General features: G+C 51.2%; 2 protein-coding genes and 1 non-coding gene across 3 annotated transcripts; all 3 read right to left on the reverse strand.

Annotated features, from left to right (window-relative positions):
• Window position 1: 1 nt before the first annotated feature.
• Window positions 2-540, reverse strand: TEX54 (testis expressed 54). The gene is made up of 2 exons (XM_047071735.1): window positions 393-540; window positions 2-268 (listed from the first exon to the last, which is right to left on the reverse strand). The coding sequence occupies exons 1-2, from the start codon at window positions 538-540 to the stop codon at window positions 63-65; spliced, it is 354 nt and encodes a 117-aa protein (XP_046927691.1). The 3' UTR covers window positions 2-62.
• Window positions 541-618: 78 nt separating this feature from the next.
• WDR74 (WD repeat domain 74) lies at window positions 619-7,950 on the reverse strand. The gene is made up of 12 exons (XM_047071734.1): window positions 7,114-7,950; window positions 6,270-6,720; window positions 6,078-6,184; window positions 5,866-5,987; window positions 4,396-4,471; window positions 3,435-3,581; window positions 3,193-3,294; window positions 1,901-2,001; window positions 1,758-1,813; window positions 1,282-1,427; window positions 1,141-1,197; window positions 619-839 (listed from the first exon to the last, which is right to left on the reverse strand). Exons 2-12 carry the CDS (start codon window positions 6,331-6,333, stop codon window positions 660-662), a joined length of 1,158 nt encoding a protein of 385 aa, XP_046927690.1. The 5' UTR covers window positions 6,334-6,720; window positions 7,114-7,950; the 3' UTR covers window positions 619-659.
• Window positions 7,951-8,049: 99 nt separating this feature from the next.
• LOC124506603 (U2 spliceosomal RNA) lies at window positions 8,050-8,240 on the reverse strand. The gene has a single exon (XR_006960850.1). It is a non-coding gene; the product is annotated as a U2 spliceosomal RNA (small nuclear RNA).
• Window positions 8,241-10,155: the final 1,915 nt, after the last annotated feature.

The raw sequence follows: 10,155 nt of genomic DNA on the forward strand, positions 1-10,155 counted from the left end.
GAAAGGTACACGTTAGAAACTTTATTCTCCGGAGGCTGGGGCAGATTGAGAGCAGGTTGGGGTCACCCCTTCTCCGGCTCCTCCAGGATCCCCTCCCGCTTGCTCTGCTGTAACGCATGCTTTTGACTCTGGACTGAGTGCCTCTTGTTTGAACGAGAGCCCCGACGGCTGCACAGGGATAGCCGCCGCCACAGCACGGTGATCAGAAGGCTTTCGTTCGACTTGAGAGTCTTTTGGTCCGGCGAGTCCATATCGACCTCTTCGGTGCCTGCGGGGATGACGAGGCCACTGAGCTCTGCTCTACCCTCCCCGGTCCAACCTCCCGGGCGATCCCCTTCGGCGCAGCCCCTTCTCCCGCTCCCTGGGTCCCGGTGGTGTGTCTTGGGTCTCACCTTCGACTTCCTCCGAATCAGCCTCCTTAGCCTGATCATCGGAGGTCTGAAAGTCCTTGTCTTGGCAGCAGCCCATGGTCCCGAGCGGCCCCGAACTCCGTGCCGCCCCCGCCAGCCCACCAGGCTCCGCGCCTGGCTTTTGTGACATCAGCTATCCTGCTGCACCAGCGCTGGGAGCAGCCAGTCCTCTTTCCATTCTCCCATCACAAAAGGCTCAGGGTCATGGTGGGTGTTAAACTGTTTATTTACAAAGTGAGCACAGGCTCTTCAGGTGCTGGTGGATCCAGGCCGCTGCTTTTTTCTCCGTCTGGTTTGGAGAGCCCCTTGGGTCTGCTCCAAATCAGGGAGCTTCCGCTTGGCGGCTGCCTCCAAGGAGGCCCAAAGTTCATCTGTCTCTGTGTCTTCTAGGGCCGCCTTTTTGGGCTCTTGAGGCTCTTGGGGCTGATCCTGGTGAGTGGGAGAAAACTTAGGAATCTGGGGCACAGTAACAGAGGCCCGGGGAAGGAGGATCTAGTTGGGAAAGCACTTTCAATTCCTGCTCCCGGACACTATTCCCATCCATGCTCCTATGTGGCCCTTTGCAGTAGCCCTGCCAGGATTATAACTATTAACCCCCCTCAGAGAACTTAAGTAACTTGGCTGACAGGCAGACAGTTCTGGCTGTGTTCCAGCTGTTTCTTTTTTCTCTCCATGGGGCAGTGCTCACATCTGTGCCCTTGCTCCCACATTCCAAGACCCAGCTGCTTACCTCCCAGTCATCCCTGCCTGACAGGAGGAGGCAGTTCAGTTGAGACTTGAGATAAACCTACAAAACCAAGAGGGGCCATAAGGAGCTAGGGACACTGAAACGGAAACGTGGCTTGGGGCACACAAGGCAGCCAGCTCTCACCTTATGCTCTAGACCCCGTGGATTCCGGATCCTGTGCACCCTCAAGACTCTGTCCAAGCCACAGGAGGCTAGTAGGGGCTTTGAAGGGTGGCACTGTAATCCTCGGACACTGCCTGCCAGCCCCTTCAGACAGCCCAGTAGGCGTCCTGGAGGAGAGGGGGAGGCATCAGCACTAGCCGGCCAGCCAACAACCATTGTTTACCGTTTCAAGTCGCTTTATGTTTCAATATTTATACCTCAACATAAGGTGGGGACAGGAGTTGTCATTAATATCTCCATTTTACAGGTGGAGGAGCTAATGTCACAGAGAACTGAAGTAATTTGTCCAAGACCCTACAGCTTCTGGTGAACCAGGATTTGAACCCAGGCAATCGGCACCTGAATGAGGGCTCCACCATGCCACTGTACCCCCTCAGAGGGAATCTTGCCCTTCCTCCCACCTCTTCCCCTCCTGCAAGGCTCCCTAGTCCACTCACCTTGCCGAAGGTCAATTTCTGCCAGCTGCCCATGAGTGTTGCCCACGATCACTGAACTAAGGAGGAGACCAGAGGTGGGTGGGGTCAGCAGGAGCCTCCTAGAGTCCTCTCTGAGCCCCACTCTGTGTCCTCTCAACACTTACTTGCCCCCGGGAGTGAGGGTCATGGCCGTAAGTGGATACTCTCCATAGGTGGCCTCTAGGACTGGCCGACGCTGGGGAGAGGCTGGATCGTAGACACGGACCTGGAGAATACCGAAGCATCACGAGAGCACCCTCACGCCACATACCCGTCCCTGGATTGTCTGTATCTTCACTCCCTCCTTCATACACTGCTTTCTTATGACCCACTCTTAGAGAAACTTTCTCATCTGAAACGTACCCCCCTCTTGCTCTGAGTGTCAGGGAAGAGTGGGCAGAGGAGATCTGCTTAGGGAGAGAGGTCCCCCAGGTTAGGGGGGGTGACAGCATTTCCAGGGTCCACATGTGTGGGCATTCCACCCCTCCATACTCCCATCTTGGCATGAAAAGGCAAGCCAGTCCAATTTTCAGAGACTACTGAATTTCAGGCAGAGAAATTTAGCCTGAGCAACAGAGGGGAGAGTAAGCCCTCACAGTGTGTTTTGAACAGCGACATATCCCCAAGATCAGATTTCAGTATGCAGGAGCAAAGGAAATGGGACAAACACAGGGACCCAGTCCTGCCGGGATCTTAGGACTTCAAATGAGGCCAGCTGTAAAGATCTCCAGTCGGGCCCGCCCGCCCTCCCTCCTATAAAGCTGAGCTGAGGGGGCGCCTGGAAGGCTCAGTCGGTTGAGCATCAGACTTTGGCTCAGGTCATGATCTCGCGGTCCTTGAGTTCGAGCCCTGCATCGGGCTCTGTGCTGACAGCTCAGAGCCTGGAGCCTGCTTCAGATTCTGTGTCTCCCTCTCTCTCTCTGCCCCTCCCCTGCTCATGCTCTGTCTCTGTCTCAAAAATAAATGAAAACATTAAAAAAAAAAAAAAAAAAAAAAAAAAGCCAAGGAGCCGAGGATGCAGAGGAGTGGGTCAGGCCTGGGTCCCAAAGCAAATGAGAGGCTGCATCAAGACCAGAACCCAGTTCCCCTGACACCCAACCCAGTGTCCTCTCGTGACACCTGGACCGTGGGATTCTACTGTGAAGAAGCAGAATTCTCCCTTCTTCTCTCCTCCTTTCCACATTGGAAGCGAAGGAAGGGTCACAGTTCAGAAAACTCATCCTACAATGTACCAGAAGGTCTCTGGCTCAGCCATGGGGCTGGGATGGTCGGGGAGCGGGGGGCGGGGGGAATGCTCCCTCTGGGAGCTCAGAGACAGAGGATGAAGGTCGGCCTGTGCCACCAGGCAGGTTGTTTCGTTGTTTCTCTAGGAGGCTGCTTAAGCCCCGGAGGAGGTAGAGGTGGGGCAGTACCTCACCTGATGGTACCCTGTGCAGGTGACAAGCTTCTGAGATTCAGGAAGGAACTGTATATCTTGATCCCAGATGGGAACCCGCAGGTCGAGCCAGTCGTTCCGTACCTGGTGGGGTGGATAGAGGGGGGACAGGTTGCAGGAGGGCTCATAGGCCCTGTCCTTCAGCTCTTCATCATCACCCCCCAACTCAGTGGCCTCAGCCTCCTTGAACCTCAGCCCCAGCCCCTCCCACCACTGTCACTCACATTCTTGGCCCTGAACACAGGCTCCTCCGACCCCTGTAGGTCCCACACCTTCAAAGCATTCTCTTTCCCACCCGTGGCAACCACGTGCGGGCGTGCTGGGTCTTGGCGCATCCTGCACACCCCAGGACCCACACTCAGCTCCAGGAGCTGAAAGAGACAGGAGATGAGAGTCAGTTCCGGAGTCCTTAATCCTATTCCCCCATGGGAATGCAAGCTGGTGCAGCAGCCACTCTGGAAAACAGTACGAAGGTTCCTCAAAAAACTAAAAATAGAACTACCCTACGACCCAGCAATTGCACGACTAGGTATTTATCCAAGGGATACAGGTGGGCTGTTTTGAAGGGGCACATGCACCCCCACGTTTATAGCAGCACTATCAACAATAGCCAAGGTATGGAAAGAGCCCAAATGTCCATCGATGGATGAACGGGTAAAGAAGATGTGGTATAGATAGATAGATAGATAGATAGATACAATGGAGTATTACTCGGCAATCAAAAAGAATGAAATCTTGCCGTTGGCAACGACATGGATGGAACTGGAGGGTATTATGCTAAGCGAAATTAGTCAGTCAAAGAGAAATATCATATGACTTCACTCATAGAAGGACTTTAAGAGACAAAACAGATGAACGTCAGGGAAGGGAAACAAAAATAATATAAAAGCAGGGAGGGGGACAAAAGAGAAGAGACTCATAAATATGGAGAACAAACTGAGGGTTACTGGAGGGGTTGTGGGAGAGGGAATGGGCTAAATGGGGAAGGGGCACTAAGGAATCTACTCCTGAAATCATTGTTGCACTATATGCTAACTAATTTGGATGTAAATTAAAAAACAACAACAACAACAAAACAAAACAAAGAAACAAACAAACAAAAAAACCCTCTTCCCCCAAAGCCCTCCCTCGGTTCCTACCCGGGCCCTCATCTTCCCCATCACTGGCAGGGCAGGGGAGCCTTACTGGGTCAGAGGATGCTTCCTTGTCATTGTTACGCCAGACCCGGACAATCCCAGAATCCACACATGTGATGAGGGTGCTGTGGGCAGAGGGAGGTTAGAGTAAACAACAACAAAAAGTAAGTATGAATTTCAAGTGTTCTCTGGGCCCTAGTCAACCCATCCCCAGATTCACATTAACTAGACTCCCTCCTCCCATGTTTGTTATTTAATATCCTCAACGGGGGATGGTTTCTCAGTTTTGTAAGTGAGGAAACTCAAGCTCTGAGAAGTGTAAAAAGATTTGCCCACACAGCTCTAAATGTCAGAACCAGAGCTGGAAAGTCAAGCGTGTGATACTCCAAAGCAGAGTGCCTTTGCTATTATCTGGGGGCAGCCGGCCCTGCCGGTTTTTCTGAACCTTGGGTGGGTCACCAGGGGTCAGGATCAGTAGCTCTGAAAGAGCTGAAGTGGGACTGGTCTCACGTTCGGGTCTGGCCAAAGTCAAACACTAGCTTCTTCTCTCAAGTTCCCTGTTTGGCATTCCAGACACTAAATGTCAATCTCTCCCTAAAACACACACCCCCTCCCCAAGCAAGCCTCCCCCAGGATCTGTGTAAAGCCCGAGCCTATGTTCTTTTTCACATCTGCCCACCCTCCCCGCCTCGGTTCTGGCTGTGGCGGTGCTTGCCTGGGCTTTGGCAAGAGGTTCTCAACCACTTTTTCCAACCCATTCTCCACACCCCTCCTCGCTCAAAACCACCTGCAAAATCATAAGTGCAAATCTCTCAGTCTGACGCTGAAAGGCCTTCACATTTAATCACTACCTACCTTGCCCATCTTGTACTAAAACGCGCCCTCGGTTTCCACCCCCAAATGCTGTTTACCTTGCCTGAAATTACCATGTAGCCTGACACCAATCCTTGGCCTCAGCCCAGGCAGCAGTCTCTTTCTGAAGCGCGCTTACTCCTTTCTCCTCCTGTCAAAATTCTACCCATCCTTCATGGCCCAGTTCAAGTGACTCACCTACACAGGCACTTCGACTAGTCAGTTTTCAGAACACCACCAAACCCACACAGCCTGTTCACAGCCTCCTCCCTCTTTGGAAGAAAGCTACCCCCAGTTACTTAACCACTAACACTTTCCTATCCTTTCCTTTGGGAACTTCACCGTATCGTTGGTGGTTGTTAGTCTCCATTTTCAAACATACTCTAAACTATTCAGTGACCTGCTCAGGGTCATCCAAAAAGCTATGGAGCCAGGAAAAATACCCTTGATGCAAACTCATGAAGGCAGGTACTGCACGTGTCTGGTTTGCCTGCAGCCTTTGCATTTCGTCCAATGCCTATTAATAAGCAGGTGTTCAATAGCACCTGGCCTGTCACTCAGCCCAGGCTGGGGTCCCTAAGGGTTGATTGCCCATTATTCGGCAGTCCCGCGAGAGCCTCCACGCTGTCCCTACGACCTGAGCGTTCAGCGAGGGGCTCGGTCTTACCCGTCGACCTGGGCGAGGCCTCGGAACGTGCCCTCCCCGCCGGGGCAGTGCTTGTGGCCCTGGAATCTGCCCTCCTCGGTGCTGAAGTACCTCACTGTTTTGTCGGCGCAACCCATTAGGATCTGCGGGCAGAGGAGGGCAGGATGGCGACCAGAGCGAGGCTGCCGCACCGTAGAGTCCCCCCAGCTCGGGACCGACCAGCGGCCGCTCACCTGAGTCTCGCCGCCCGCGCCCCAGCACAGGGCGCTCACCGCCTCCTCGCGCCGCTGCTGTCCTGCCGCCGTGAAGTTCGCCGCCTGTTTGCGCTGAAGGTTCACCCCTGCGGGAGGCGGGCGTCAGTCGCGCCGGGGTCGCGAGCGAGGGACACCCCCCCCCACTTCCCGATGCTGGGCCCGGCCACCCACCTTTCAGGATCCCGGTCTCGGTGCCCACCCACACATGGTTCCAGCGTGCCCCAGCAGCCGCCATAACGGAACCCAACAGCCCACGGCTCGCACTTCCGGCGCAGCGTTGCGTCACCAGCGCGCCGCGTTTGATCCGGATGAACGCCGTCTCTTGCAGTTTAAAAAGCCGGAAGAAGGGCGCTTGGCTGGCTGGGTGGAAGGAGTTCGTGACTTTTGATCTCCGTATCGTAAGTTCTAAAGCCCCACGATGGGTGTAGCGATCACTTAAATAAATACAAACTTAAAATAATAAAAAAGAGAAGAGTAAAGATCCCCTGGTCCCCTGCCTTCTGCAGCTGGTTTTGCTTTACGAACTCTGGGGGTGCTGGTGGAGATCTGGAGAGTAACTTGACAGTTGTGTACTTGGAGTGGAAGGCGCCTCCCTGCTCCAAAGCATCGTGTAATATGTTTTCTGTACAAGACAAGAAAGACGAGCACACTTGAGAAAAAAAAAAAAAATCACTGAGGCGCATGGCTTCAACCTCGAGCATAAAAGCCACAAACCGACGAAGGATGGGGAAAATGAAACCGATGATCTTAAAATAGAAACCTGGAAAGTGGAGGTAGCTGCGTCGTTTTTATTTCCTCGCATTGAGGTTTGGTGATGGTTTTATCAGCTCCAACTGAGAATAAAACTGCAAAATTAACAGTATTTCTCCCAGGTACAAGCTGCTGCATAAATGTAACCACCCTTCCTGTGAATGACTACACTTTTATTACAGAGATTTTGTTCTCTGAGATTAGAGTACCAGAAATTTGCCCGTTTAAAATTTTATCAGTAAGAAATAAAGCATCGCACTCTTACCTGCACAAGGCCTCCACAGAGAAGCAGCCACGATTTCCAGTTCAGCTGCAGAGCTGTGAATGAGGGTTCTGAGCACAACATTCCACACTTATGCAAACGTTGTTACCAAGGTAACAAGCACGATGTCTTCTTCACAGGGTACACTGGACATTGACCCCTTTGTCTCCCCTCCACAGTCCTAGTTTGTATTGAGCCTATAACGTTAAATCAAATCTAAACTCCACCTTAACCTTAAAAGTCTTTCTTTAAATTACTCCTTTACTTTGCGAGACGTCCTCTTTGTTGGTGGGCGGTTTCCTCTCGTTGTAAACTCGGGGGTACACCTGGGGTTTAGGCTAGGCTGGGCCGATCCCCCGGGAGTTCCCCTTTATAATCCAGGATAAAACAAACCTGCAAATCGTTTTTGAACCCTTTAAAGAAAGCATTTTCTAAAAGTGCAAGAGAAAAAAAGTTGCTACTCCAGCTCCCAGACCGAGAAAGTTATTTTACCAAATTGAAACTGCCTGGGGGAGAAGCACATCGATAAACATACCAGGAAAACAATTTCTGCACGCAGAGTAAGAAACAACGGGGATCATTCTCAAATTACTTTACTTGCTTGTATCAGAACGCTCCCCGGTAAGCAATATATTATTCTTATTAACGTTAGTACAACTTCTATCTGACAAAGAGCACGGCCCGCGGAAAAGACACAGAACCCGAAAGAGACTCCAATTTCTGAGTTACCAGCGCGGAGCCCACGGGGGGAGGGGGGGCGCGCGCGAGTTCACAAGTCAGATAAGTCATAACTTGGTTATTAAAGCCAGACACTAATGAAACTATTCAGCAGCCCCGTCGGTTTAGTGTGTTCAAGAAAAACCACCATTCTTTAATACTAGAGCCAAAGCTGTTCTGAGAACAATGTTCTTTTTTTGGAACCATTATTGTTCCCCCAAAAGGGGGTGCACCGTTCCTGGAAGTACTGCAATACCAGGTCGATGCGTGGAGTGGACGGAGCAAGCTCCTATTCCATCTCCTAATTCCAAAAATCCATTTAATATATTGTCCTCGGATAGAGGACGTATCAGATATTAAACTGATAAGAACAGATACTACACTTGATCTTAGCCAAAAGGCCGAGAAGCGATACTGTTGCAGCCGGCTCCTGGCAACCCTTACCCTTACTATAGCTTTTTCGATTGTGGCGATTTCTATGACATAATGATTAGATTACCTTGAAATATGTAATACTTCTTAAATTCAACGTCTCATTATCCTTCCTTTATAATAATAGCTAGATTTTTTAAAAAAAAGATCTTAAATAGTGGTCTTTGCTGCATTGCCTGCCTGTACTCGCTCCGCGTGTTTTACATAACCCCGCCCTACCAATGATTTTCTTTCTTGGGATTGGTCCACATACAAGTCTGGATTTCAATATGGGCGTGGTCTCTTTGCCTCCCAGACTCGGGCCTGTCTCCCCGCCTGCAGGCCGCGCGGCGCTCTCGGTGAGTGGGTGGAAGGCGTTTCGGTAGGTGGTGGCGCCCTTCCCCGGGACGTTTGTTTATCCATCCCAAGTACAGGCTTCGGAGTCCGAAGAACTGGATTGGGATCCCTGCTCGCCAGTTCCTGGCTTGATGACATAAGGCCGGTTGCTTGGAATCTTTTTCTGTTAACTGGGGACTAATAACGCGCTTATACGGTGGTAGTGAGAACCCAGTTGAGGTTGGGCTTTAGGGCTGCATTCCCCTCTCATTCTAGGGCTCCCCTCCCTTCCGCGCCTCCTCCTTGACTGTACCATCCACCCCCAAACCACTTACATCTTGCCGTTTACGACGCATCGTCCACCGTGCGCCCTTCACACAAGGGAAGAGATGCCCGGAGAAAGGCGTTTTGGAGGGTCCCGATTCCTAAACCCAGGTGGGAGAGACAGGCTGAGGCCAGTGTAGATAAAATGTAAACGAAGCAGTTCTTTTGTAGGCTCAAGGCGAAGTCCGGCTGTATGAAAAGGATTGATGATCAGGCCGGAGCTGAGAAAGGACTTGAGGTCCCGTTTCCTTGGAAAGTATATTAATATAAATCTGGAGCGTTCTTTTTTTTTTTTTTAATGTGGAACGTTCTGCTGGAAATCTTCACTGAAGCTCTACGCCCGGGCTGGAAATAGAGGCCGTTGTCTCTGTGTCAAGGTGACTAGGTGGGACCTTCTGTTCTCACTGACAGGCTTTCAACTAGCAAAATTTCTATAATCTATGATTTTAGAGAGCAAGGCTCTCAGCATTGTGTCCCTGATGCTAATAAACAGGCAGTTTGTAAAGGTTCCCATATGTAAATCCAGAGCCTCCAGGGAGGGCTGAATTAAGGAGGTGTGGCCGGTAGAATACTGCCTCCAATAAAGATACTCCCGTGCTAATTCTCAGAACCTCTCAATGTGTTACCTTACATGGCAAAAGGTACTTTGCAGATGTGGTTAAATTAAGAGTTGGGGGAAGGAGAGTTTATCTGGGATTATCTAGTGGGTGCCTGTAATCACAAAGGTCCTCATCAGGGTCAGAGGGGGGCAGGAGCCAGCGTCAGAGTGATGGAGCACGTATAAGGTGGATGAGCCATTGCTAGCTTTGAAGATGGAAGGAGGTCATCAGATGGATGTGGGCAAGCCTCTAGGAGCTGGAAAAGGCAAGGAAACGGATTCTCTGTCTTAGAGCCTCCAGAACGGGATGCAGTCCTGCGGACCCAGCTTGATTTTAGCCCACTGAGACCTGTTTTGGATATCTGACCTCCAGGACTGTAAGATAATAAGTTGTTATGTTTTAAGCCACTGAGTTTGTGGTAATTGGTTTCAACAGCAATAAAAACCAATACAGGGGCAAAAGCAACATTCAGTTTCTTTCCATCTGAACCTTCTCCAAATTCTACTGGACCCAACCTCAGGCAAGGCCACAGCCCCCTAGCTGAGCGGGCTTCACCTTCTGCCCCAGGCTATGTACAGCCAAGCATCCCAGAACACAGATCTGGTGGCCCGTGCTTCCTCAGGTCGGTCTGCAGTCAGCAGCAGCCCTGTTCCTCCTC

Source organism: Lynx rufus, unplaced genomic scaffold (assembly GCF_022079265.1).
Source record: "Lynx rufus isolate CCGP_SWC_20201006 ecotype Redwood Valley unplaced genomic scaffold, mLynRuf1.p SCAF_9, whole genome shotgun sequence".
NCBI lineage: Eukaryota > Metazoa > Chordata > Mammalia > Carnivora > Felidae > Lynx > Lynx rufus.

Coding starts and splice junctions, on each gene's coding strand:
- WDR74 (XM_047071734.1), bottom strand. CDS start 6,333: ATGGCGGCTGCTGGGGCACGCTGGAACCATGTGTGGGTGGGCACCGAG. Junction 3,582..4,395: donor AGGAAGCATCCTCTGACCCA/GTAAGGCTCCCC, acceptor TGTCTCTTTCAG/CTCCTGGAGCTGAGTGTGGG. Junction 840..1,140: donor CAGGCAGGGATGACTGGGAG/GTAAGCAGCTGG, acceptor CCCACTCACCAG/GATCAGCCCCAAGAGCCTCA.
- TEX54 (XM_047071735.1), bottom strand. CDS start 540: ATGTCACAAAAGCCAGGCGCGGAGCCTGGTGGGCTGGCGGGGGCGGCA. Junction 269..392: donor TGATTCGGAGGAAGTCGAAG/GTGAGACCCAAG, acceptor TCATCCCCGCAG/GCACCGAAGAGGTCGATATG.